Source organism: Mobula hypostoma, chromosome 4 (assembly GCF_963921235.1).
Source record: "Mobula hypostoma chromosome 4, sMobHyp1.1, whole genome shotgun sequence".
NCBI lineage: Eukaryota > Metazoa > Chordata > Chondrichthyes > Myliobatiformes > Myliobatidae > Mobula > Mobula hypostoma.
This window is the reverse complement of record NC_086100.1, coordinates 127,787,754-127,815,553: the sequence shown is the minus strand read 5'-3', so window position 1 is coordinate 127,815,553 and position 27,800 is coordinate 127,787,754. Positions and strand designations below refer to the sequence as shown.

The window sequence follows — 27,800 nt, the reverse complement described above, 5'->3', positions numbered from 1 at the left end:
TATGCCAAGCTCAGCCACTCGAGTCCATATTTATTCGCTTTCTTGTTTAAGATGTTGATGGAATTCAAATGACTAACAGGAAAGAAAACAATCTTTTCAAACAAGCTGTGTAACTGAATGCAAGGGAAATACATAATACGTAATGAATCTATTGAAGTATTGATAATTCATTACTGGGCTTAAATTTCAGACATCACACCTCCAGAGAAAGATTGATCATAGGAAGTTGCAGAAGAAATTCAACAAAATGGTAGCAAGACCAAAAGATTGGGAAGACTTGTATCCCATTGAGCACAGTGAATTAAAACACAGATTGAGTGTGGTGTCCTAATGAATAGTGTCAGCCCAAAACGTCCACTGTTTACTCTTTTCCATAGATGCTGCCTGGCCTGCTGAGCTGCTCCAGCATTTTGTACGTGTTGCTCAAGGTTTCTATTGATGAAATGGTGTGACAGAATGGACACAGAGAAACAGCAAACAGAAAATGCTAGAACCACTCAGCAGGTCAACGTGCATCCGCAGGAAGAGAAACAGAGTCAGTGATTCAGATTCAGTCGGTGATACCCAAACTAGAGAGGAGAGAAAAGAGTTAAGCTGCAGGGTGAGGGGGAGAGGGGGACATCTCTGATATGGTTAAACCAAAGTCACCCTGGGGAAAAACTTTAAGTAAGGTTACGTAGTCAAAGAGTGAATGATAGCAGATAGAGAGTGAAAACATTGAGAGCTTCTCACAGTTCTTCCTCTACAACTGCTCCAGTTGCACATTGGATCACTGGGTTACTGAGTGGCACATTGGATCACTGGGTTACTGAGTGGCACATTGGATCACTGGGTTACTGAGTGGCACATTGGATCACTGGGTTATTGAGCTGCACATTGGATCACTGGGTTACTGAGTTGCACGATGGATCACTGGGTTACTGAGTGACACTTTGGATCACTGGGTTACTGAGTTGCACGATGGATCACTGGGTTACTGAGTGACACTTTGGATCACTGGGTTACTGAGTTGCACGATGGATCACTGGGTAACTGAGTGACACTTTGGATCACTGGGTTACATAGTTGCACATTGGATCACTGGGTTACTGAGTGGCACATTGGATCACTGGGTTACAGAGTTGCACATTGGATCACTGGGTTACTGAGTGGCACATTGGATCACTGGGTTACTGAGTGGCACATTGGATCACTGGGTTATTGAGCTGCACATTGGATCACTGGGTTACTGAGTTGCACGATGGATCACTGGGTTACTGAGTGACACTTTGGATCACTGGGTTACTGAGTTGCACGATGGATCACTGGGTTACTGAGTGACACTTTGGATCACTGGGTTACATAGTTGCACATTGGATCACTGGGTTACTGAGTGGCACATTGGATCACTGGGTTACAGAGTTGCACATTGGATCACTGGGTTACTGAGGTGCACATTGGATCACAGGGTTATTGAGTTGCACATTGGATCACTGGGTTACTGAGTGGCACATTGGATCGCTGGGTTACTGAGTGGCACATTGGATCGCTGGGTTATTGAATTGCACATTGGATCACTGGGTTACTGAGCTGCACATTGGATCACTTGGTTATTGAGTGGCACGGTGGATAACTGGGTAACTGAGTTGCACATTGGATCACTTGGTTATGGAGTTGCACGGTGGATCACTGGGTTACTGAGTGGCATGGTGGATCACTGGGTTATTGATTGGCACCATGGGTCACTGGGTTATTGAGTTGCACGGTGGATCACTGGGTTACTTAGTTTCACATTGGATCACTGGGTTACTGGGTGGCACGTTGGATCGCTGGGTTACTGAGTGGCATGGTGGATCACTGGGTTATTGAGTTGCACATTGGATCACTGGGCTACTGAGTTGGACATAGGATCACTGGGTTACTGAGTGGCACGGTAGATCACTGCGTTACTGAGTGGCACAGTGGATCACTGGGTTACTGAGTTGCACGGTGGATCACTGGTTTATTGAGTTGCACATTGGATAACTGGGTTACTGAGTTGCACATTGGATCACTTGGTTATTGAGTGGCACGGTCGATAACTGGGTTACTGAGTTGCACATTGGATCACTTGGTTATGGAGTTGCACCGTGGATCACTGGGTTACTGAGTGGCATGGTGGATCACTGGGTTATTGATTGGCACCATTGGTCACTGGGTTATTGAGTTCCATGGTGGACCACTGGGTTACTTAGTTTCACATTGGATCACTGGGTTACTTACTTTCACATTGGATAACTGGGTTACTGGGTGGCACGTTGGATCACTGGGATACTGAGTGGCACATTGGATCGCTGGGTTACTGAGTTGCACGGTGGATCACTGGGTTACTGAGTGGCACATTGGATCGCTGGGTTACTGGGTGGCACGTTGGATCACTGGGTTACTGAGTTGCACATTGGATCACAGGGTTATTGAGTTGCACATTGGATCACTGGGTTACTGAGTGGCACATTGGATCGCTGGGTTACTGGGTGGCACGTTGGATCACTGGGTTACTGAGTTACACGTTGGATCACTGGGTTACTGAGTGGCACATTGCATCGCTGGGTTACTGAGTTGCACATAGGATCACTAGGTTACTGAGTGGCACGGTAGATCACTGGGTTACAGAGTGGCACAGTGGGTCACTGGGTTACTGAGTTGCACGGTGGATCACTGGTTTATTGAGTTGCACATTGGATCACTGGGTTACTCAGTTGCACATTGGATTACTTGGTTATTGAGTGGCACGGTGGATAACTGGGTTACTGATTTGCACATTGGATCACTTGGTTATGGAGTTGCACGGTGGATCACTGGGTTACTGAGTGGCATGGTGGATCACTGGGTTATTGATTGGCACATGGGTCACTGGGTTATTGAGTTGCACGGTGGATCACTGGGTTACTTAGTTTCACATTGGATCGCTGGGTTACTGAGTGGCACATTGGATCGCAGGGTTATTGAGTTGCACATTGGATCACTGGGTTACTGAGTGGCACATTGGATCGCTGGGTTATTGAGTTGCACATTGGATCACTGGGTTACTGAGTGGCACATTGGATCGCTGGGTTATTGAGTTACACATTGGATCACTGGGTTACTGAGTGGCACATTGGATCACTGGGTTACTGAGTTGCACATAGGATCACTGGGTTACTGAGTGGCACGGTAGATCACTGGGTTACTGAGTGGCACGGTGGATCACTGGGTTACTGAGTTGCACATTGGATCACTTGGTTAAGGAGTTGCACGGTGGATCACTGGGTTACTGAGTGGCATGGTGGATCACTGGGTTATTGATTGGCACCATTGGTCACTGGGTTATTGAGTTCCACGGTGGATCACTGGGTTACTTAGTTTCACATTGGATCACTGGGTTACTTAGTTTCACATTGGATCACTGGGTTACTGGGTGGCACGTTGGATCGCTGGGTTACTGAGTGGCATGGTGGATCACTGGGTTATTGAGTTGCACGTAGGATCACTGGGTTATTGAGTTGCATGGTGGATCACTGGGTTACTGAGTGGCACATTGGATCGCTGGGTTACTGAGTGGCACATTGGATCACTGGGTTACTGAGTTGCACATTGGATCACTGGGTTACTGAGGTGCACATTGGATCACTGGGTTACTGAGTTGCACATTGGATCGCTGTGTTATTGAGTTACACATTGGATCACTGGGTTACTGAGTGGCAAATTGCATCGCTGGGTTATTGAGTTGCACATTGGATCACTGGGTTACTGAGTGGCACGGTAGATCACTGGGTTACTGAGTGGCACATTGGATCACTGGGTTACTGAGTGGCACATTGGATCACTGGGTTACTTAGTTTCACATTGGATCATTGGGTTACTGGGTGGCACGTTGGATCGCTGGGTTACTGAGTGGCATGGTGGATCACTGGGTTATTGAGTTGCACGTAGGATCACTGGGTTATTGAGTTGCATGGTGGATCACTGGTTTACTGAGTGGCACATTGGATCACTGGGTTACTCAGTGGCACATTGGATCACTGGGTTACTCAGTGGCACATTGGATCGCTGGGTTACTGAGTGGCACATTGGATCACTGGGTTACTGAGTGGCACATTGGATCGCTGTGTTATTGAGTTACACATTGGATCACTGGGTTACTGAGTGGCACATTGGATCACTGGGTTACTTAGTTTCACATTGGATCATTGGGTTACTGGGTGGCACGTTGAATCGCTGGGTTACTGAGTGGCATGGTGGATCACTGGGTTATTGAGTTGCACGTAGGATCACTGGGTTATTGAGTTGCATGGTGGATCACTGGGTTACTGAGTGGCACATTGGATCACTGGGTTACTCAGTGGCACATTGGATCACTGGGTTACTCAGTGGCATATTGGATCGCTGGGTTACTGAGTGGCACATTGGATCGCTGGGTTACTGAGTGGCACATTGGATCGCTGGGTTACTGAGTGGCACATTGGATCACTGGTTTACTGAGTGGCACATTGGATCGCTGTGTTATTGAGTTACACATTGGATCACTGGGTTACTGAGTGGCACATTGGATCACTGGGTTATTGAGTTGCACATTGCATCACTGGGTTACTGAGTGGCACATTGGATCACTGGGTTACTGAGTGGCACATTGGATCACTGGGTTACTGAGTGGCACATTGGATCACTGGGTGACTGAGTGGCAAATTGCATCGCTGGGTTACTGAGTTGCACATAGGATCACTGGGTTACTGAGTTGCACGGTAGATCACTAGGTTACTGAGTGGCACATTGGATCACAGGGATATTGAGTTGCACATTGGATCACTGGGTAACTGAGTGGCACGTTGGATCGCTGGGTTACTGAGTTGCACATTGGATCACTTTGTTATGGAGTTGCACGTTGGATCGCTGGGTTACTGAGTGGCATGGTGGATCACTGGGTTATTGAGTTGCACGTAGGATCACTGGGTTATTGAGTTGCATGGTGGATCACTGGGTTACTGAGTGGCACATTGGATCACTGGGTTACTCAGTGGCACATTGGATCGCTGGGTTACTGAGTGGCACATTGGATCACTGGGTTACTGAGTGGCACATTGGATCGCTGTGTTATTGAGTTACACATTGGATCACTGGGTTACTGAGTGGCACATTGGATCACTGGGTTACTTAGTTTCACATTGGATCATTGGGTTACTGGGTGGCACGTTGAATCGCTGGGTTACTGAGTGGCATGGTGGATCACTGGGTTATTGAGTTGCACGTAGGATCACTGGGTTATTGAGTTGCATGGTGGATCACTGGGTTACTGAGTGGCACATTGGATCACTGGGTTACTCAGTGGCACATTGGATCACTGGGTTACTCAGTGGCACATTGGATCGCTGGGTTACTGAGTGGCACATTGGATCGCTGGGTTACTGAGTGGCACATTGGATCGCTGGGTTACTGAGTGGCACATTGGATCACTGGGTTACTGAGTGGCACATTGGATCGCTGTGTTATTGAGTTACACATTGGATCACTGGGTTACTGAGTGGCACATTGGATCACTGGGTTATTGAGTTGCACATTGCATCACTGGGTTACTGAGTGGCACATTGGATCACTGGGTTACTGAGTGGCACATTGGATCACTGGGTGACTGAGTGGCAAATTGCATCGCTGGGTTACTGAGTTGCACATAGGATCACTGGGTTACTGAGTTGCACATAGGATCACTGGGTTACTGAGTGGCACATTGGATCACTGGGTTACTGAGTTGCACGGTAGATCGCTGGTTTATTGAGTTGCACATTGGATCACTGGGTTACTGAGTTGCACATTGGATCACTTGGTTATTGAGTGGCACGGTGGATAACTGGGTTACTGAGTTGCACTTTGGATCACTTGGTTATGGAGTTGCACGGTGGATCACTGGGTTACTGAGTGGCACATTGGATCGCTGCGTTACTGAGTGGCACATTGGATCACTCGGTTACTGAGTGGCACATTGGATCGCTGGGTTACTGAGCGGCACATTGGATCGCAGGGTTACTGAGGGCACATTAGATCACTGGGTTACTGAGTTGCACATTGGATCACTGGGTGACTGAGTGGCAAATTGCATCGCTGGGTTACTGAGTTGCACATAGGATCACTGGGTTACTGAGTTGCACGGTAGATCACTGGGTTACTGAGTGGCACATTGGATCACTGGGTTACTGAGTTGCACGGTAGATTGCTGGTTTATTGAGTTGCACATTGGATCACTGGGTTACTGAGTTGCACATTGGATCACTTTGTTATGGAGTTGCACGTTGGATCGCTGGGTTACTGAGTGGCATGGTGGATCACTTGGTTATGGAGTTGCACGGTGGATCACTGGGTTACTGAGTGGCACATTGGATCGCTGCGTTACTGAGTGGCACATTGGATCACTCGGTTACTGAGTGGCACATTGGATCGCTGGGTTACTGAGCGGCACATTGGATCGCAGGGTTACTGAGGGCACATTAGATCACTGGGTTACTGAGTTGCACATTGGATCACTGGGTTACTGAGGTGCACATTGGATCACAGGGATATTGAGTTGCACATTGGATCACTGGGTAACTGAGTGGCACGTTGGATCGCTGGGTTACTGAGTTGCACATTGGATCACTTTGTTATGGAGTTGCACGTTGGATCGCTGGGTTACTGAGTGGCATGGTGGATCACTGGGTTATTGAGTTGCACGTAGGATCACTGGGTTATTGAGTTGCATGGTGGATCACTGGGTTACTGAGTGGCACATTGGATCACTGGGTTACTCAGTTGCACATTGGATCGCAGGGTTACTGAGGTGCACATTGGATCACAGGGTTATTGAGTTGCACATTGGATCACTGGGTTACTGAGTGGCACGTTGGATCGCTGGGTTACTGAGTTGCACATTGGATCACTTTGTTATGGAGTTGCACGTTGGATCGCTGGGTTACTGAGTGGCATGGTGGATCACTGGGTTATTGAGTTGCACGTAGGATCACTGGGTTATTGAGTTGAATGGTGGATCACTGGGTTACTGAGTGGCACATTGGATCACTGGGTTACTCAGTTGCACATTAGATCGCTGGGTTACTGAGGTGCACATTGGATCACAGGGTTATTGAGTTGCACATTGGATCACTGGGTTACTGAGTGGCACATTGCATCGCTGGGTTACTGAGTTGCACATAGGATCACTAGGTTACTGAGTGGCACGGTAGATCACTGGGTTACTGAGTGGCACATTGGATCACTGGGTTACTCAGTTGCACATTGGATCGCTGGGTTACTGAGGTGCACATTGGATCACAGGGTTATTGAGTTGCACATTGGATCACTGGGTTACTGAGTGGCACGTTGGATCGCTGGGTTACTGAGTTGCACATTGGATCACTTTGTTATGGAGTTGCACGTTGGATCGCTGGGTTACTGAGTGGCATGGTGGATCACTGGGTTATTGAGTTGCACGTAGGATCACTGGGTTATTGAGTTGCATGGTGGATCACTGGGTTACTGAGTGGCACATTGGATCACTGGGTTACTCAGTTGCACATTGGATCGCTGGGTTACTGAGGTGCACATTGGATCACAGGGTTATTGAGTTGCACATTGGATCACTGGGTTACTGAGTGGCACATAGGATCACTAGGTTACTGAGTGGCACGGTAGATCACTGGGTTACTGAGTGGCACAGTGGGTCACTGGGTTACTGAGTTGCACGGTGGATCACTGGTTTATTGAGTTGCACATTGGATCACTGGGTTACTGAGTTGCACATTGGATCACTTGGTTATTGAGTGGCACGGTGGATAACTGGGTTACTCAGTTGCACATTGGATCACTTGGTTATGGAGTTGCACGGTGGATCACTGGGTTACTGAGTGGCATGGTGGATCACTGGGTTATTGATTGGCACCATGGGTCACTGGGTTATTGAGTTGCACGGTGGATCACTGGGTTACTTAGTTTCACATTGGATCACTGGGTTACTGGGTGGCACATTGGATCTCTGGGTTACTGAGTGGCACGGTGGATCACTGGTTTATTGAGTTGCACGGTGGATCACTGGGTTACTTAATGGCATGGTGGATCACTGGGTTATTGATTGGCACCATGGGTCACAGGGTTATTGAGTTCCACGGTGGATCACTGGGTTACTGAGTTGCACATAGGATCACTGGGTTACTGAGTTGCACGGTAGATCACTGGGTTACTGAGTGGCACATTGGATCACTGGGTTACTGAGTTGCACGGTAGATCGCTGGTTTATTGAGTTGCACATTGGATCACTTGGTTATTGAGTGGCATGGTGGATAACTGGGTTACTGAGTTGCACTTTGGATCACTTGGTTATGGAGTTGCACGGTGGATCACTGGGTTACTGAGTGGCACATTGGATCGCTGCGTTACTGAGTGGCACATTGGATCACTCGGTTACTGAGTGGCACATTGGATCGCTGGTTTACTGAGCGGCACATTGGATCGCAGGGTTACTGAGGTGCACATTGGATTACAGGGATATTGAGTTGCACTTTGGATCACTGGGTTACTGAGTGGCACGTTGGATCGCTGGGTTACTGAGTTGCACATTGGATCACTTTGTTATGGAGTTGCATGGTGGATCACTGGGTTACTGAGTGGCACATTGGTTCACTGGGTTACTCAGTTGCACATTGGATCGCTGGGTTACTGAGGTGCACATCGGATCACAGGGTTATTGAGTTGCACATTGGATCACTGGGTTACTGAGTGGCACGTTGGATCGCTGGGTTACTGAGTTGCACATTGGATCACTTTGTTATGGAGTTGCACGTTGGATCGCTGGGTTACTGAGTGGCACAGTGGGTCACTGGGTTACTGAGTTGCACGGTGGATCACTGGTTTATTGGGTTGCACATTGGATCACTGGGTTACTGAGTTGCATATTGGATCACTTGGTTATTGTGTGGCACGGTTGATAACTGGGTTACTGAGTTGCACATTGGATCACTTGGTTATGGAGTTGCACGGTGGATCACTGGGTTACTGAGTGGCATGGTGGATCACTGGGTTATTGATTGGCACCATGGGTCACTGGGTTATTGAGTTGCGCGGTGGATCACTGGGTTACTTAGTTTCACATTGGATCACTGGGTTACTGGGTGGCACATTGGATCTCTGGGTTACTGAGTGGCACGGTGGATCACTGGTTTATTGAGTTGCACGGTGGATCACTGGGTTACTTAATGGCATGGTGGATCACTGGGTTATTGATTGGCACCATGGGTCACAGGGTTATTGAGTTCCACGGTGGATCACTGGGTTACTTAGTTTCACATTGGATCACTGGGTTACTGGGTGGCACGTTGGATCGCTGGGTTACTGAGTGGCATGGTGGATCACTGGGTTATTGAGTTGCACGTAGGATCACTGGGTTATTGAGTTGCATGGTGGATCACTGGGTTACTGAGTGGCACATTGGATCACTGGGTTACTCAGTGGCACATTGGATCGCTGGGTTACTGAGTGGCACATTGGATCACTGGGTTACTGAGTTGCACATTGGATCGCTGGGTTATTGAGTGGCACATTGGATCACTGGGTGACTGAGTGGCAAATTGCATCGCTGGGTTACTGAGTTGCACATAGGATCACTGGGTTACTGAGTTGCACGGTAGATCACTGGGTTACTGAGTGGCACATTGGATCACTGGGTTACTGAGTTGCACGGTGGATCGCTGGGTTACTGAGTTGCACGGTGGATCACTGGGTTACTGAGTGGCACATTGGATCACTGGGTTACTGAGTTGCACATTGGATCACTGGGTTACTGAGGTGCACATTGGATCACAGGGTTATTGACTTGCACATTGGATCACTGGGTTACTGAGTGGCACATTGCATCGCTGGGTTACTGAGTTGCACATAGGATCACTAGGTTACTGAGTGGCACGGTAGATCACTGGGTTACTGAGTGGCACAGTGGGACACTGGGTTACTGAGTTGCACGGTGGATCACTGGTTTATTGAGTTGCACATTGGATCACTGGGTTACTGAGTTGCACATTGGATCACTTGGTTATTGAGTGGCACGGTGGATAACTGGGTTACTGAGTTGCACATTGGATCACTTGGTTATGAAGTTGCACGGTGGATCACTGGGTTACTGAGTGGCATGGTGGATCACTGGGTTATTGATTGGCACCATGGGTCACTGGGTTATTGAGTTGCACGGTGGATCACTGGGTTACTGGGTGGCACGTTGGAACGCTGGGTTACTGAGTGGCACGGTGGATCACTGGTTTATTGAGTTGCACGGTGGATCACTGGGTTACTTAATGGCATGGTGGATCACTGGGTTATTGATTGGCACCATGGGTCACTGGGTTATTGAGTTCCACGGTGGATCACTGGGTTATTGAGTTGCATGGTGGATCACTGGGTTACTGAGTGGCACATTGGATCACTGGGTTACTCAGTGGCACATTGGATCGCTGGGTTACTGAGTGGCACATTGGATCACTGGGTTACTGAGTTGCACATTGGATTGCTGTGTTATTCAGTTACACATTGGATCACTGGGTTACTGAGTGGCAAATTGCATCGCTGGGTTACTGAGTTGCACATAGGATCACTGGGTTACTGAGTGGCACGGTAGATCACTGGGTTACTGAGTGGCACATTGGATCACTGGGTTACTGAGTTGCACGGTGGATCACTGGGTTACTTAGTTTCACATTGGATCACTGGATTACTTAGTTTCACATTGGATCACTGGGTTACTGGGTGGCACGTTGGATCGCTGCGTTACTGAGTGGCATGGTGGATCACTGGGTTATTGAGTTGCACGTAGGATCACTGGGTTATTGAGTTGCATGGTGGATCACTGGGTTACTGAGTGGCACATTGGATCACTTGGTTATTGAGTGGCACGGTGGATAACTGGGTTACTGAGTTGCACTTTGGATCACTTGGTTATGGAGTTGCACGGTGGATCACTGCGTTACTGAGTGGCACATTGGATCACTGGGTTACTGAGTTGCACGGTGGATCGCTGTGTTATTGAGTTACACATTGGATCACTGGGTTACTGAGTGGCAAATTGCATCGCTGGGTTACTGAGTTGCACATAGGATCACTGGGTTACTGAGTGGCACGGTAGATCACTGGGTTACTGAGTGGCACATTGGATCACTGGGTTACTGAGTTGCACGGTGGATCACTGGGTTACTTAGTTTCACATTGGATCACTGGGTTACTTAGTTTCAAATTGGATCACTGGGTTACTGGGTGGCACGTTGGATCGCTGGGTTACTGAGTGGCATGGTGGATCACTGGGTTATTGAGTTGCACGTAGGATCGCTGGGTTATTGAGTTGCATGGTGGATCACTGGGTTACTGAGTGGCACATTGGATCGCTGGGTTACTCAGTGGCACATTGGATCGCTGGGTTACTGAGTGGCACATTGGATCACTGGGTTACTGAGTTGCACATTGGATCGCTGGGTTATTGAGTTACACATTGGATCACTGGGTTACTGAGTTGCACATTGGATCGCTGGGTTATTGAGTTACACATTGGATCACTAGGTTACTGAGTGGCACATTGGATGTCTGGGTTACAGAGTTGCACATTGGATCACTGGGTTACAGAGTTGCAAATTGGATCACTGGGTTACTGAGTGGCACATTGGATCACTGGGTTACTGAGGACACATTAGATCACTGGGTTATTGAGTTGCACGTAGGATCACTGGGTTACTGAGGTGCACATTGGATCACAGGGTTATTGAGTTGCACATTGGATCACTGGGTTACTGAGTGGCACATTGGATCGCTGGGTTACTGAGTGGCACATTGGATCGCTGGGTTATTGAGTTGCACATTGGATCACTGGGTTACTGAGCTGCACATTGGATCACTTGGTTATTGAGTGGCACGGTGGATAACTGGGTAACTGAGTTGCACATTGGATCACTTGGTTATGGAGTTGCACGGTGGATCACTGGGTTACTGAGTGGCATGGTGAATCACTGGGTTATTGATTGGCACCATGGGTCACTGGGTTATTGAGTTGCACGGTGGATCACTGGGTTACTTAGTTTCACATTGGATCACTCGGTTACTGGGTGGCACGTTGGATCGCTGGGTTACTGAGTGGCATGGTGGATCACTGGGTTATTGAGTTGCACGTAGGATCACTGGGTTACTCAGTGGCACATTGGATCACTGGGTTACTCAGTGGCACATTGGATCACTGGGTTACTGAGTGGCATGGTGGATCACTGGGTTATTGATTGGCACCATGGGTCACTGGGTTACTGAGTGGCATGGTGGATCACTGGGTTATTGATTGGCACCATGGGTCACTGGGTTATTGAGTTGCACGGTGGATCAGAAGGTTACTTAGTTTCACATTGGATCGCCGGGTTACTGAGTGGCACATTGGATCGCTGGGTTATTGAGTTGCACATTGGATCACTGGGTTACTGAGTGGCACATTGGATCGCTGGGTTATTGAGTTACACATTGGATCACTGGGTTACTGAGTGGCACATTGGATCGCTGGGTTACTGAGTGGCACATTGGATCGCTGGGTTATTGAGTTACACATTGGATCACTGGGTTACTGAGTGGCACATTGGATCGCTGGGTTACTGAGTTGCACATAGGATCACTGGGTTACTGAGTGGCACGGTAGATGACTGGGTTACTGAGTGGCACAGTGGATCACTGGGTTACTGAGTTGCACGGTGGATCACTGGTTTATTGAGTTGCACATTGGATCACTGGGTTACTGAGTTGCACATTGGATCACTCGGTTATTGAGTGGCACGGTGGATAACTGGGTTACTGAGTTGCACATTGGATCACTTGGTTATGGAGTTGCACGGTGGATCACTGGGTTACTGAGTGGCATAGTGGATCACTGGGTTATTGATTGGCACCATGGGTCACTGGGTTATTGAGTTGCACGGTGGACCACTGGGTTACTTAGTTTCACATTGGATCGCTGGGTTACTGAGTGGCACATTGGATCGCAGGGTTATTGAGTTACACATTGGATCACTGGGTTACTGAGTGGCACATTGGATCGCTGGGTTACTGAGTTGCACATAGGATCACTGGGTTACTGAGTGGCACGGTAGATGACTGGGTTACTGAGTGGCACAGTGGATCACTGGGTTACTGAGTTGCATGGTGGATTACTGTTTCATTGAGTTACACATTGGATCACTGGGTTACTGAGTTGCACATTGGATCACTTGGTTATGGAGTTGCGCGGTGGATCACTGGGTTACTGAGTGGCACCGTGGATCACTGGGTTACTGAGTGGCACATTGGATCACTGGGTTACTGAGTGGCACATTGGATCGCTGGGTTACTGAGTGGCACACTGGATCACTGGTTTACTGAGTGGCACATTGGATCGCTGGGTTATAGTGTTGCACATTGGATCACTGGGTTACTGAGTGGCACATTGGATCACTGGGTTATTGAGTTACACATTGGATCACTGGGTTACTGAGTGGCATGGTAGATCACTGGGTTACTGAGTGGCACGGTGGATCACTGGGTTACTGAGTGGTATATTGCATCACTGGGTTACTGAGTTGCACTGTGGATCACTGGGTTACTGAGTGGCACATTGGATCACTGGGTTACTGAGTTGCACATTGGATCACTGGGTTACTGAGTGGTACATTGGATCACTGGGTTACTGAGTTGCACTGTGGATCACTGGGTTATAGAATTGCACGCACTGGGTTACTGAGTGGCACATTGGATCACTGGGTTACTGAGTTGCACATTGGATCACTGGGTTACTGAGTGGTACATTGGATCACTGGGTTACTGAGTGGCACACTGGATCACTGGTTTACTGAGTGGCACATTGGATTGCTGGGTTATAGTGTTGCACATTGGATCACTGGGTTACTGAGTGGCACATTGGATCACTGGGTTATTGAGTTACACATTGGATCACTGGGTTACTGAGTGGCATGGTAGATCACTGGGTTACTGAGTGGCACGGTGGATCACTGGGTTACTGAGTGGTATATTGCATCACTGGGTTACTGAGTTGCACTGTGGATCACTGGGTTACTGAGTGGCACATTGGATCACTGGGTTACTGAGTGGTACATTGGATCACTGGGTTACTGAGTTGCACTGTGGATCACTGGGTTATAGAATTGCACGCACTGGGTTACTGAGTTGCACTGTGGATTACTGGGTTACTGAGTGGCACATTGGATCACTGGGTTACTGAGTTGCACATTGGATCACTGGGTTACTGAGTGGTACATTGGATCACTGGGTTACTGAGTTGCACTGTGGATCACTGGGTTATAGAATTGCACGCACTGGGTTACTGAGTTGCACTGTGGATCACTGGGTTACTGAGTGGCACATTGGATCACTGGGTTATTGAGTTACACATTGGATCACTGGGTTACTGAGTGGCACGGTGGATCACTGGGTTACTGAGTGGTATATTGCATCACTGGGTTACTGAGTTGCACTGTGGATCACTGGGTTACTGAGTGGCACATTGGATCACTGGGTTACTGAGTTGCACATTGGATCACTGGGTTACTGAGTGGTACATTGGATCACTGGGTTACTGAGTTGCACTGTGGATCACTGGGTTATAGAATTGCACGCACTGGGTTACTGAGTGGCACATTGGATCACTGGGTTACTGAGTTGCACATTGGATCACTGGGTTACTGAGTGGCACACTGGATCACTGGTTTACTGAGTGGCACATTGGATCGCTGGGTTATAGTGTTGCACATTGGATCACTGGGTTACTGAGTGGCACATTGGATCACTGGGTTATTGAGTTACACATTGGATCACTGGGTTACTGAGTGGCATGGTAGATCACTGGGTTACTGAGTGGCACGGTGGATCACTGGGTTACTGAGTGGTATATTGCATCACTGGGTTACTGAGTTGCACTGTGGATCACTGGGTTACTGAGTGGCACATTGGATCACTGGGTTACTGAGTTGCACATTGGATCACTGGGTTACTGAGTGGTACATTGGATCACTGGGTTACTGAGTTGCACTGTGGATCACTGGGTTATAGAATTGCACGCACTGGGTTACTGAGTGGCACATTGGATCACTGGGTTACTGAGTTGCACATTGGATCACTGGGTTACTGAGTGGTACATTGGATCACTGGGTTACTGAGTTGCACTGTGGATCACTGGGTTATAGAATTGCACGCACTGGGTTACTGAGTGGCACATTGGATCACTGGGTTACTGAGTTGCACATTGGATCACTGGGTTACTGAGTGGTACATTGGATCACTGGGTTACTGAGTGGCACATTGGATCACTGGGTTATTGAGTTGCACATTGGATCAAAAATCCCCTCCATCCCTTACCTTAAACATGTTCTCCTGCTCTTGGTATCTGCACTATGGGGAAAAAATTCTGCCTACCCTATCTTTTCCTCTTATATTGTTATACCTCTGTCAGGTCACCGTTCAGCCTCCTTTGCTCAAGAGGAAACTAACCCAACCTATCCAACCTCTTCCCCTAACTGAAGTCCTCTAACTGAGGCAACGTTCAGCTCAGTCATGTCCTCCCTGTGGTGTAGTAACCGGATCACTCCCATGCTCCGAGTGCAGCCAAACCTCTGTTGTAAGTTTGCAACACAACATCCTGACGATATACCCCGTGCTTTGACCTACAAAGGTAAGCAAGCCATATACTTTCTTTACCACTCTCTCTTCCTCTGTTGCCACATGGACCTGTAACACAAGATCTCTCTGTTCATCAGCAATGCTTAGTGTAGTCCATATGAAGGACCTCGACCTGAAATATCAATTGCCTATTTTCCTCCATAGGTGCTGCCTGATCTGCTGAGTTCCTCCAGCATGTTGACTTTTGCTCCAGATTCCAGCATCTGCAGACCCTCGTGTCTCCTTAGGGCTCCACTGATAACTATATAGGTCCTACCCCTATTTGACTTCCCAAACTGCATCACCTTTCACTGTTCAGCCAAATGGTCTCAGCCCAAAATGTTAGATTATGAGGACACTCAGTCCTCGTTTATTGTCATTTAGAAATGCATGCATTAAAAAATGATACAATGTTCCTCCAGAAAGATATCACAGAAACACAGGACAAACCAAGACTAAAACTGACAAAACCACATAATAATAACACATAGTTACAACAGTGCAAAGCAATACCATAATTTGATAAAGAGCAGACCATGGGCACGGTAAAAATTAGTCTCAAGTCCCGATAGCCCATCATCTCCCGCAGACGGTAGAAGGGAGAAACTCTCCCTGCCATGAACTCCAAGTGCCGCAAACTTGCCGATGCAGCACCATTGGAAGCACCCAACCGCAGCGGACTCTGAGTCCATCTGAAAACTTCGAGCCTCCGACACAGCATCTCTGAGCACCATCCTCTGCCGAGCGCTTTGACCCTGCCCCGGCCGCCGGGCAACAAGAAAAGCCGAGGATTCGGGGCCTTCCCCTCCAGAGATTTCGGACCACACAGTAGTAGCGGCAGCGAAGCAGGCATTTCAGAAGTTTCACCAGATGTTTCTCCGTGCTCTCACGGCTGTTTCCATCAAATCAGGATTGTGCACAGCACCCTACTTGACAGATAACAGATATCACCAGCAGAGTGGCTGCTGTGAGCTGCGTCGTGCCGCCATCTTCTCCTCCCGCCGTACTCCTTTCCATAGACGTTGCCTGGCCTGCTGAGTTCCTCCAGCATTTGGTGTGTGTTGCTCGGTTTTCCAGCATCTGCAGATTTTCTCTTGTTTCACCTTTCACTTGCTGGGACTAAATTCCATCTGGCAATGCTCCGCCCAACCTTCCATCTGATTTATATCCCGCCTTAGACAACATTCCTCACAATTCAGCAACCTTTCTATTTTGAGGACACTATGCATCCTGTGGAAGTCTTCATCACCAAGAAAATTGCCGCTACGTTTCATGCATTTTTCCCGGGCATTGATTGGAAAGATCTTTTTACAGTCTCGAGGGTCTTCTGGTGGATACCATCACTGATATTGTGATTGTGCAACCGATAATTTTTGAAAATTAAATGAAGTAATTTTAACGAGAGTGACTGAGCAAACTACCTGGAGTTCTTGTCCATCTGCAGCCTGATGCTGTTTCTCAGAGAGCCCGTGGTACAATGCAAGCACTTACACTCATCAGATCTGCATGAGTTGAGAGAGGGAGAGACAGAATCTTCCTGGGAGTGAAGTCAAGAGCAAAGATTAACAATTATGAACAGTACCATCTCCACGGATGAGGCTACATGTAATTCATGAATATGAATTATTTCATGGATAGATATGAAAAAACTACTAAATTCTCAAGAGTGTTGTGTTAATACTTTGGGAGCACTGACATCTGAAAGAAATTCAATATTGAGAGTTTGAATTTAGATGGACGTGTTCTTCAAGGAGAAGCATTTGCAGTGCAAAAGAAGCTTTAAGCAGAGACTTGCCAAGTTTGTCTGAGAGAGGCTGCTTGAGGGTAAAGAGACAGCAGACAGGTGGGAGGGACTTAGAAGTAAGATTTAAAAAGAGGGTTCATGTCCAGAGTGTGCAGAGGATTGGCACTAATTGGACACCACTTACAAGGAGATAGCATTGACACCGTGCAAGGCTTTTATTTGATCTTTCTTTAGGTGGAAGCGTTCTGCGAAAGTGATGGGAGTTGGTGTGGGTTAGAGGTTGTTTAAGATTGCAGATATTATGGCTGAGCACTGACTCTCCCCACCACCTTAACAAACTATAAAAATAAAACTGTCTTCTAATCCTCTGTTTCATTTCCAACAGGTTATTCATTAGGAAAAACTGAAGCAGCCACACCGGTGAGCCATACAACTCAGTCTGCTAATAATGCAAAAGATACGTTTGCTCCAACGTATGCAAATTTTACACATCATGCTCCCTGTGCCAACAACTCTCCGACATCACAGCCAAGCAAGACGATGTCAACAACAATTTCACAGGATTCATCAGCACCGACGACTCTGGAGGATATCCACAAGGCAAATATCGCAAACATCAACACCAAGGCAAATGAACTGTTGAAAAGGACTGAAAATTCTACATATGTATTGATGGCTTCATTACCTTCTGAGAGTACTTTGCAGCCCTTATCGAAGAACAACAAACTAATTGGAATGATTTTGCTTCCAACTCTGATCCTTTTTCTGCTTGGTTTAATTATTGCCATTCTTTTGAATTGTTATCATGGTAGAAAAAGTAAGCAACTGTATTTTAGTTTTACTGATTTCTTAAAACTAGTTCATGACATTGGTATTGTATTGAAGGAAATAACAAAAATCCAACAAAGAAAGATTATTGTAGGAAGCATTGCTGGTCTGAGGGTGGGTCTGACATAGCGGGGGTGGGGGGGGAGAAATAATTGATTTTACTTTTAGTTGAAGCCAATTTGTAGAAGCAGATGGCTGCTCTGCTTCCCACCTCTTGGCTGCACCTATCACCTTCCAGATCACCTCCTTCCCCTCTCCCTTCCTTTTTATTCTGGCATCTTCCCCTTCCTTCTCAGTCCTGAGGAAGGATCTCGGCCTGAAACGTAGTCTGTCTATTCTTTTCCACAGATGCTGCCTGACCTGCTGAGTTTCTCCAGCATTTTGTGTGTGTTGCTCTGGATTTCCAGCATCTGCAGATTTTCTCCTGTTTGTGGGTTGATCTGATCCTATTTGTTTCCTGTCCAGTGGGTTCAGTTAAAATCAGCCCCTGGGCCAGGTCTAAAGGGGTGTCACTTGAGTTCCATTGCTGCACCTCAAACAATTTTATAAGAAATCAAGCACAGTTAAAATAATCACATTTTCAACGTACCTGATCACCATACCAATGATTTAAAAAGAAGCTTTGTTTCTCATAATAAAAGTGATATTATTTACTTTGTAGTTACAATGCCTTGCAAGTGCATTTGGAAACCCCGATTGTCACTGGAAGGCAATAACAAGTGTGGGAGAATCAAGGTGATTTGAGCACATCACAGTGAGCCCAAGACGTTTTAATCCCCAGCATTATTTAACCACTGCAAGCATGTTTCATTGGTGTCAGTCCTGGGAGCCAGTGCAGCAGATAGCAACAGTAAGGAATTTATGATAGTGTGTCTGCAGTCAGCTGTGATGCGGGTAATAAATGCTCCTGGTGAAGAAATGTAGGACCTTACGAACACTTGCGAAGTCTGGAGGATGACCCTTGTACTATTCTGGATCACAAAGGTACCTCCACACCTGTTTATTAATGCGAATATCTAATCAGCCAATCATATGGCAGCAACTCAATGCATAAAAACATGCAGACATGGTCAAGAGGTTCAGTTGTTGTTCAGACCAAACATCAGAACGGGAAAGAAATGTGATCTAAGTGAGTTTGACTGTGGAATGATTGCCGGCGCCAGACAGGGTGGTTTGAGTATCTCAGAATCTGCTGATCTGCTGGGATTTTCATGCAGAACAGTCTCTAAAGTTTACAGAGAATGGTGCAAAAAAAAACCAAACAGCATCCAGTGAGGGGCAGTTCTGTGAGCAAAAATGGTTTGTTAATAAGAGGGGTCAGAGAAGGATGGCTGGACTGGTTCAAGCTGCCAGAAAGGTGACAGTAACCGTGCATTATAACAGTGGTGTGCTGAAGAGCATCTCTGAATGCACAGCACATCATATCTTGAAGCAGATGGGCTACAGCAGCAGGAGACCACGAACATGCAGTCAATGGTCACTTGATTAGGTGCAGGAAGTACCCTATAAAGTGGACACTGAAAATATGTCTATATTTTAATCAGATTGTTTTGGCCCTTCAGGTTTATGCTTTGGTATTGGTTTCTATTATTGTACCAAGCTTGGCTTGAATATTGTTCATACAGATCAAATCATTACACAGTGCATTGAGATAGAACAAGGACAATGAAGTATAAAACCTACAGAGAAAGTGCAAGATCATAACGAGGTAGATTCTTATTATACGAGGTCCGTTCACGAGTCTGATAACAGTGGGATAGAAGATGTCCTTGAACCTGGTGGCATGTGCTTTTAGGTTTTTGTGTCTTCTGCCCAGTGGGAGTGGGAGAAGACAGAATGTCCAGGACGGACGGTGGGAAGGGGTCTTTGATCCTGCTGGCTGCTCTACAGAGGCAGCGAGAAGTATAGACAGAGTCCATGGAGAGGAGACTAGTTTCTGTGATGTGCTGAGCTGTGTCCACATCTTCCTGCAGTTTCATGCCATCACATGCACAGTAGTTACTATACCAAGCCATTATGCACTTATATACAATGCTTTCTGTGGTGTGTTGATAAAATCAGTAAGGATCAATTGAGACATGCCAAATTTCTTTAGCCTCCTGCGGAAGCAGAGCTGTTGGTGACTTTTCTTGCCCATGAGATCAATGTGGTTGGACTTGATAGGACAGGTTGTTGGTGTTGCTCATTCCCAGGAACTTGAAACTCTCGACTATCGTTGATGTAGACAGGAGCATGGGCACTGCCTCTCTTACCAAAGTCAATAACCCAATCTTTTGTGGACTTAGGGGGAAAGGTTGTTGTCATGACACTGTCACTAAGCTCTCTGTCCCCTTCCAGTATTCTGTCTATAAGGGTCCTCGAGGTAAAGGAGCCATTAGGAGGTAGTGACCATAATATGATGTTTTAATCTACAATTTGAGAGGGAGAAGGGAAACTCAGAAGTGTCAGTATTACAGTTGAACAAAGGGAACTATGGAGCTATGACGGAGGAGCTGGCCAACATTCAATGGAACAATACCCTAGCAGGGATGACAGTGGAACAACAATGGCAAGTGTTTCTGGGAATAATGCGGAAGGTGCAGGATCAGTTCGTTCCAAAGAGGAAGAAAGATCCTAAGGGGAGTAAGGGGAGGCCGTGGCTGACAAGGGAAGCAATGGACAGTATAAAAATAAAAGAGAAGAAGTATAACATAGCAAAGATGAGCGGGAAGGCAGAGGATTGGGAAACTTTTAAAGAGCAACAGAAGGTAACTAAAAAGGCAATACGCAGCGAAAAAATGAGGTACGAAGGTAAACTAGCCAAGAATATAAAGGAGGATAGTAAAAGCTTCTTTAGGTATGTGAAAAGGGAAAAAATAGTTAAGACCAAAATTGGGCCCTTGAAGACGGAAATGGGTGGAATTATTATGGGGAACAAGGAAATGGCAGATGAGTTGAACAGGTACTTTGGATCTGTCTTCACTAGGGAAGACACGAACAATCTCCCAGATACAATAGTGGCCAAAGGACCTAGGGTAATGGATGAACTGAAGGAAATTTATATTAGGCAGGAAAAGGTGTTGGATAGGCTGTTGGGTCTGAAGACTGATAAGTCCCCGGGACCTGATTGTCTGCATCCCAGGGTACTTAAGGAGGTGGCTTTAGAAATCGTGGACGCATTGATAATCATTTTCCAATGTTCTATAGATTCAGGATCAGTTCCTGTGGATTGGAGGGTGGCTAATGTTGTCCCTCTCTTCAAGAAGGGAGGAAGAGAGAAAACAGGGAATTATAGACCGGTTAGCCTGACGTCGGTGGTGGGAAAGATGCTGGAGTCAATTATAAAAGATGAAATTACGACACATCTGGATAGCAGTAACAGGATTGGTTCTAGTTAGCATGGATTTACAAAGGGGAAATCGTGCTTGACTAATCTTCTGGAATTTTTTATGATGTAACTATGAAAATGGACAAGGGAGAGCCAGTGGATGTAATGTACCTAGACTTTCAGAAAGCCTTTGATAAAGTCCTACATAAGAGATTAGTGGGCAAAATTAGGGCACATGGTATTGGGGCAGAGTACTGACATGGATTGAAAATTGGCTGGCTGACAGAAAACAAAGAGTAGCGATTAATGGGTCCCTTTCAGAATGGCAGGCGGCGACCAGTGGGGTACTGCAGGGTTCAGTGCTGGGACCGCAGCTGTTTACGATATATATTAATGATTTAGATGAGGGAATTAAAAGTAACATTAGCAAATTTGCCGAAGACACAAAGCTGGGTGGCAGTGTGAAATGTGAGGAGGATGTTATGAGAATGCAGGGTGACTTGGACAGGCTGGGTGAGTGGGCAGATGCATGGCAGATGCAGTTTAATGTGGATAAATGTGAGGTTATCCACTTTGGTGGTAAGAACAGGAAGGCAGATTATTATCTAAATGGAGTCAACTTAGGAAAAGGGGAAGCACAATGAGATCTAGGTGTTCTTGTACATCAGTCGCTGAAAGCAAGCATGCAAGTACAGCAGGCAGTGAAGAAAGTTAATGGCATGCTGGCCTTCATAACAAGGGGAATTGAGTATAAGAGCAAAGAGGTCCTTCTGCAGCTGTACAGGGCCCTGGTGAGACCACACCTAGAGTACTGTGTGCAGTTTTGGTCTCCAAATTTGAGGAAGGACATACTTGCTATTGAGGGAGTGCAGCGTAGGTTCACAAGGTTAATTCCCAGGATGGCGGGACTGTCATATGTCAAAAAATTGGAGCGACTGGGCTTGTATACTCTGGAATTTAGAAGGCCGAGAGGGGATGTTATTGACACATATAAGATTATTCAGGGATTGGACACGCTGGAGGCAGGAAGCATGTTCCCGCTGATGGGTGAGTCCAGAACCAGAGGCCACAGTTTAAGAATAAGGGGTAGGCCATTTAGAACGGAGTTGAGGAGAAACTTTTTCACCCAGAGAGTGGTGGATATATGGAAAGCTCTGCCCCAGAAGGCCGTGGAGGCCAAGTCTCTGGATGCTTTCAAAAAAGAGATGGATAGAGCTCTTAAAGATAGCAGAATCAAAGGTTATGGGGATAAGGCAGGAACCGGATACTGATTGTGGATGATCAGCCATGATCACAGTGAATGGCGGTGCTGGCTCGAAGGGCCGAATGGCCTACTCCTGCACCTATTGTCTATTGTCTATAAGATTATATATAAGGTGTAGTCCCTTTAAGTGATATCACCTACAGACTTGTTAATGGAGTAAGAACAGATGCCTGGTGCTTGTGATGAAAGTTTTCATTACTTATTCATTTTCTGAGCAAGCCAGCAGTTATTGTCCATCCTAAACACCTTTGAGAATCTGGTGGTGAGGCACTCTTTGAAGCACTGCATGCCTTTTAATGAGTGCATTCGTACAATGTCATAGAGCAGGAGGTTCAGAGACCCAGTAACAGTCAGGGACCAGAGATACTTTTCTAAGTCAGGATGATTTTTAACTCGGAGGGGAACCTGCACCTGCAGATCTGGGGTGTGTTGTCAGTGAATGTCGCGGTGGCAGGGTGGTGCAGAAGTTCATGCTGCAGCCCCAGAGATCTCAGGACCATGATGTGCAGGGTTTGCACATTCTCCTTGGGGGTTCCTTTAGTTTCCTCCCTAATCATGAAAACCTGCTGGTAGATTCATTAGCTGCTGTAAATCACCGCTTACTATCGGTTAGTGGCAAAAAAAATCAAAAAAGTGAGCGAATGTATGTATGAGAATGTTAATGGGATTGCTTCCAAGGGAGCTGGCCAATGACCTCCCACCTTTATCATAGTAAATAGAGTTGGTGCATACTACAGTTATCACCGGTCTTTGGTGATTCCTGCGTTAATCAAGTGAAACGCTTTGCCCTTTATGATGTTGATTTTGTAATTGGGGCATTGAAAGTAGATATCACTTGTTACAATGTAGCCAAGGCCAGAACAGTATCATCAGATCCAACCAAATAGATTTCATTGAGGCTCTCGCTAGCCTGAGGCGAGGTATTTGTTGTATCGCCAGGATGCATCTGTTAATGTAACAAAAATGCAGGGTGAAGGAAGCCACTGGCAGGGTATTGGGCTCTTCACATATCACAATAATTGAAAGACTATCTGACAATGGGAATTGTTGCTCAGAGACTCTGCAAATCTCTCAGGATGCAGTTGTTTATGTCCATTCATAGAACATACAACATCCTGTAATTATGACTGTTCACCATCATTTACTACAGACAGCAAGAAAAAACAACTTATAACGTTATCTCAAAGGCATTGCGAGTGGAGTAACGAGTGCTTGATAAAGAGATACAAAGTGTTTAAAAATTAATCGTCTCAATTTATTATTAATAATTAAGGAAAGTTTTATACAATGCAGCTGATCAAGAATATTTTTTGTTCTTGGTTATTTAGGATCTTTTAATGGATTATATAAAGATTGTCGCATTATTTTTCCAACTCACATTTCCCACAGTCATACAAAAGGATTTTTCATACAACTGTTTATTAATGTCCCTGGGCAGATCACAAAGATCAGTGGTATCATATGCAGTGCACTCTCTGCACTGTGACCTGAAGAAGTCATGACTGCAATCTCACTGAGACTTTGGTCTTGTTTATGGATCTAATTTGCCAATCTGTGATTTGGTTATATCAATAGATTAAGTAGAAGGCCAATAGTACAGAGGAATACTTTGATACTTTATACTTTATTGTCACCAAACAATTGATACTAGAAAGTACAATCATCACAGCAATATTTGATTCCGCGAATCAATATGGATTATCTGTAAGGACTACACAACAGAGTGCTATAATCAGTAATCCCTTGATGTAGAATTAGAATCAGGTTTATTATTGCTGTCTTATGTTGTGAAATATGTTGTTTTGTGGTATCAGTACAGTGCAAAGACATAAAATTACCATAAATTACAAAATAAATAAATAGTGCAAAATTAAGGGAATAATGAGGACCCATTCGGAAATCTGATGGTGCAAGGAAGGAGCTGTTTCTGAATCATTGAGTGTGAGTCTTCAGTCTCCTGTACCTCTGAGTAATGATACTCTCAACTGATTTGACTAAAATTAAATAAGAGAACAATAACATAAACTCAGAGGCAGAACTCCACAGACATTTCAGTGTAGGGCCAGACTCCTGTTGACCACAGGTTCACTTCCCTTTCCTATTTTCATTCCACTCTGCCTGAAAGTCGGAGGGTGTCTTCTCAAAGTAGACCCCTGCCTGATGGAGATGTGGCACCATTATAGCAAACTGCTTCCCGTCTTGTGAAATTCAAATCTGTTTCCTTGAGATACATTTTCAGCACATCTTTGAGTCTTTCATCCTGAAATCCACCCCGTAATTTCTCTGCTGTGAGGAGAGGGATTCTTTGAGCAGAAGAGATCAGCATTTTCATACCATATACTGTCCAGCACAGCTGATGCCTCGACACTGGTCTCATTAGCTTTAGTGAGGAGGCTGTCAATGTCCTCCCTGCCAATTCTCTAGATTCATTGATGGTGGCATCTCCCCAGTCTCTTTAGGAGTTGTTGATAACTTGCCAGAACTTGTATTGTGGGCTATGATCAGTGAAAACACATCAGAGAATTACCCACAGGGAGCACTTCCACAGTGAATCATGTGCTGAGTCTTGCAATCAATTTTTGACAAAGCCGTGAAAAAGATGGCTACCTAGGAAATGGAAGTGCTGAACTGTTTTCAGGTCCTGCTCCTTAGTAACTATTTGAGACAGGCAGATAGGCCAATGATTAATGAGAATCCTTGGCTTTGCTAAGTTTGTGTAAGAAGATTCTGCATGGACTGAAAGTCATTCTCAGTGAACGAGAGGATGGCATAGTCATTAGCATATTGAAGATCAGTAGTGGATCCCTTGGAGACTGCAGTCCTCAATCAGAATGACAGAGCCATCCACTCCTTCTGTCCTCAGTGCCTTGCTGCTCCTTAAAGAACTCAAAGATCACTGCTACCGAGAAGAGAGCAATGATATGGCTTTACTTAACTCCAGTTAGGATAACGGATGAATCCGTAGCCTCTGTAGAGAATTGTGGTGCTCATGTCATCATGAAGGAGCCTTGGGATCTTAGTCATCTACAGCTCCTTTAAATTTCTGCTTCAGAGCAAGCTCTGCATCACATATTTGACAGAAGGAATGAACTTGGCATCACATCAATTTCAAATTGGTTTACAAATGCAAATATGTTTATTGGGGAAATATTTTACCTAAATGTAATTCAACCTAATGATTTAATTGTATGAAAGATGTACTCAATTTTATTTCCTGAGAAGATAAGCATTAACATGGGTGGTTTTCATTTATTTGCAGAGTAAGTCAAATATTTTATTAATGACAACTTCCTCCAACTTCAGAATATGTTTCAACTTGTGTTAACTTCTTTTCACAGGGATAAATGATGAAGTTAATTGTGAAAATCCAGCAAGGTATGAAGCTTAAAATTTATTTTTAAATTAAAATACATATAGTGTTTGAGGCTTGCAGGGACAGATTTTATTGAAATAAGAACAAGTCTAGAAATTTTCAAAAGCATTCCATCTTGATGTGAATACATTTTTGCTTTGGTGCTTTTGTCAGTGTGAAACACTATTGGGTGTAAATGTTGAAAAGTGTTTTGGCTGCTGTTGGATTGAGAAAGTCTATTCAAACTGCAACACTGGGGTAACTACACACAAAGTTAAACATGATAATGGTGATATCCTGGATGGATATGGATTATATCCAGGCAGATGGGTTTAGTTTACTTTGGCATCAAGGTCAGCAGAGATTGTGGGCTGAAAGGCCTGTACCATTCTATGTTTGGTGGACAATATGCATTGTCTTTTGCTATCCCTGCACTGTGTGGCTGCACCTATTATCCCAGCCAATTTTCACTTGAGTTAAACAAACAGAAATTTGGGCAAACTTCCTGAACGGCAGAGGATCCTCCCCAGATCTGTTTTTACGAACTGCCTCTGTTCAAACTGCAAGGTGTTTGGAAAGATCAGGCCATTAACCAGAGCAGAGCCAAATGAGATCTCTGCCTTCCCATCTTCTCCCTTTGTAAGCATGCTTTTTACAGCCTGAGTACCCAGGAGGCCACGTGTATTTGATTCTGCCATCGAGTCTGGCCCTGTGGCTCAGAAGGGAAGGGGCGGGAAGAGAAGTGCAGTAGTGATTGGGGATTCTGTAGTTAGAGGGACAGACTGGAGGCTCTGTGAATTTGAAAGAGACTCTCCGAGGGTAGTGTTGTCCCCCAGGTGCGGGGTCAGGAATGTCCTGGATCAGGTCCACGCCATTCTAAAGGGGGAGAGCGATCAGCCTTAAGTCATAGTACATATCAGTACCAACGACAGGAAAAGGGAGGAGGTTCTGAAGAGAGAATATGGGGAGTTAGGCAGAAAGCTAACAGGACCTCCAGGTAGTAATCACTGGACTGTGCCAGGTAAGAATAAGATGATTTGGCAGATGAATGTATGGCTGACTAATTGGTGCAGGGGGCATCATTTCAGATTTCTGGATCATTGGGATCTCTTCAGGGGAAGGTGTGACCTGTACAAAAAGGACAGGATACACCCGAACCCAAGGAGGACCAATATCCCTTGCAGGCAGGTTTGCTAGAGCTGTTGGGGTGAGATTAAACTAATTTGGCAGGGAGATAGGAACCAGAGTGATAGGGCTGAACATGGGGCAGTTGCTACACAAGTCAAAGTATCGTGTAGTGAGACTGTGAGGAAGGACAGGCAGATGATAGGACAAAATTGCAGTCAGTGGGATGAGTTGAAGTGTAACATGGGGACAAAATTGAAAAGGATGATGAACACAGGACTGAAAGTCTTATATTTGAGCCCATGCAGTATACGGAATAAGGTAGCTGACCTTGCAGCACAGTTAGAGATTGACGGGAGTGACATTGTGGGCATCACTGAGTCATGACTGAAAGAAGATTATAGCTGGGAGCTTAATATCCAAGGACACATATTGTATCGAGAGGAGAGGCAGGTAGGCAGATTGCGTGGGGTGGCTTCTGTTGGTAAAAACTGAAATCATAGAAACATAG

General features: G+C 45.9%; 1 protein-coding gene across 3 annotated transcripts in view; it reads left to right on the top strand.

Annotated features, from left to right (window-relative positions):
* Positions 1-27,800, top strand: part of LOC134344915 (transmembrane protein 154-like) — a 75,008-nt gene that overhangs the window by 37,241 nt on the left and 9,967 nt on the right. For 2 of the 3 annotated variants that reach the window (XR_010017564.1, XM_063045050.1), the window contains exons 2-3: positions 17,799-18,230; positions 26,151-26,187. Coding sequence is in view for 2 of the 3 variants with exons in the window: in XM_063045050.1 (XP_062901120.1) it covers positions 17,799-18,230; positions 26,151-26,187 (469 nt within the window). In the remaining variant the exon portion in view is untranslated. The remainder of the gene's footprint in view (positions 1-17,798; positions 18,231-26,150; positions 26,188-27,800) is intronic. The other variant, XM_063045051.1, reaches the window with a different exon arrangement.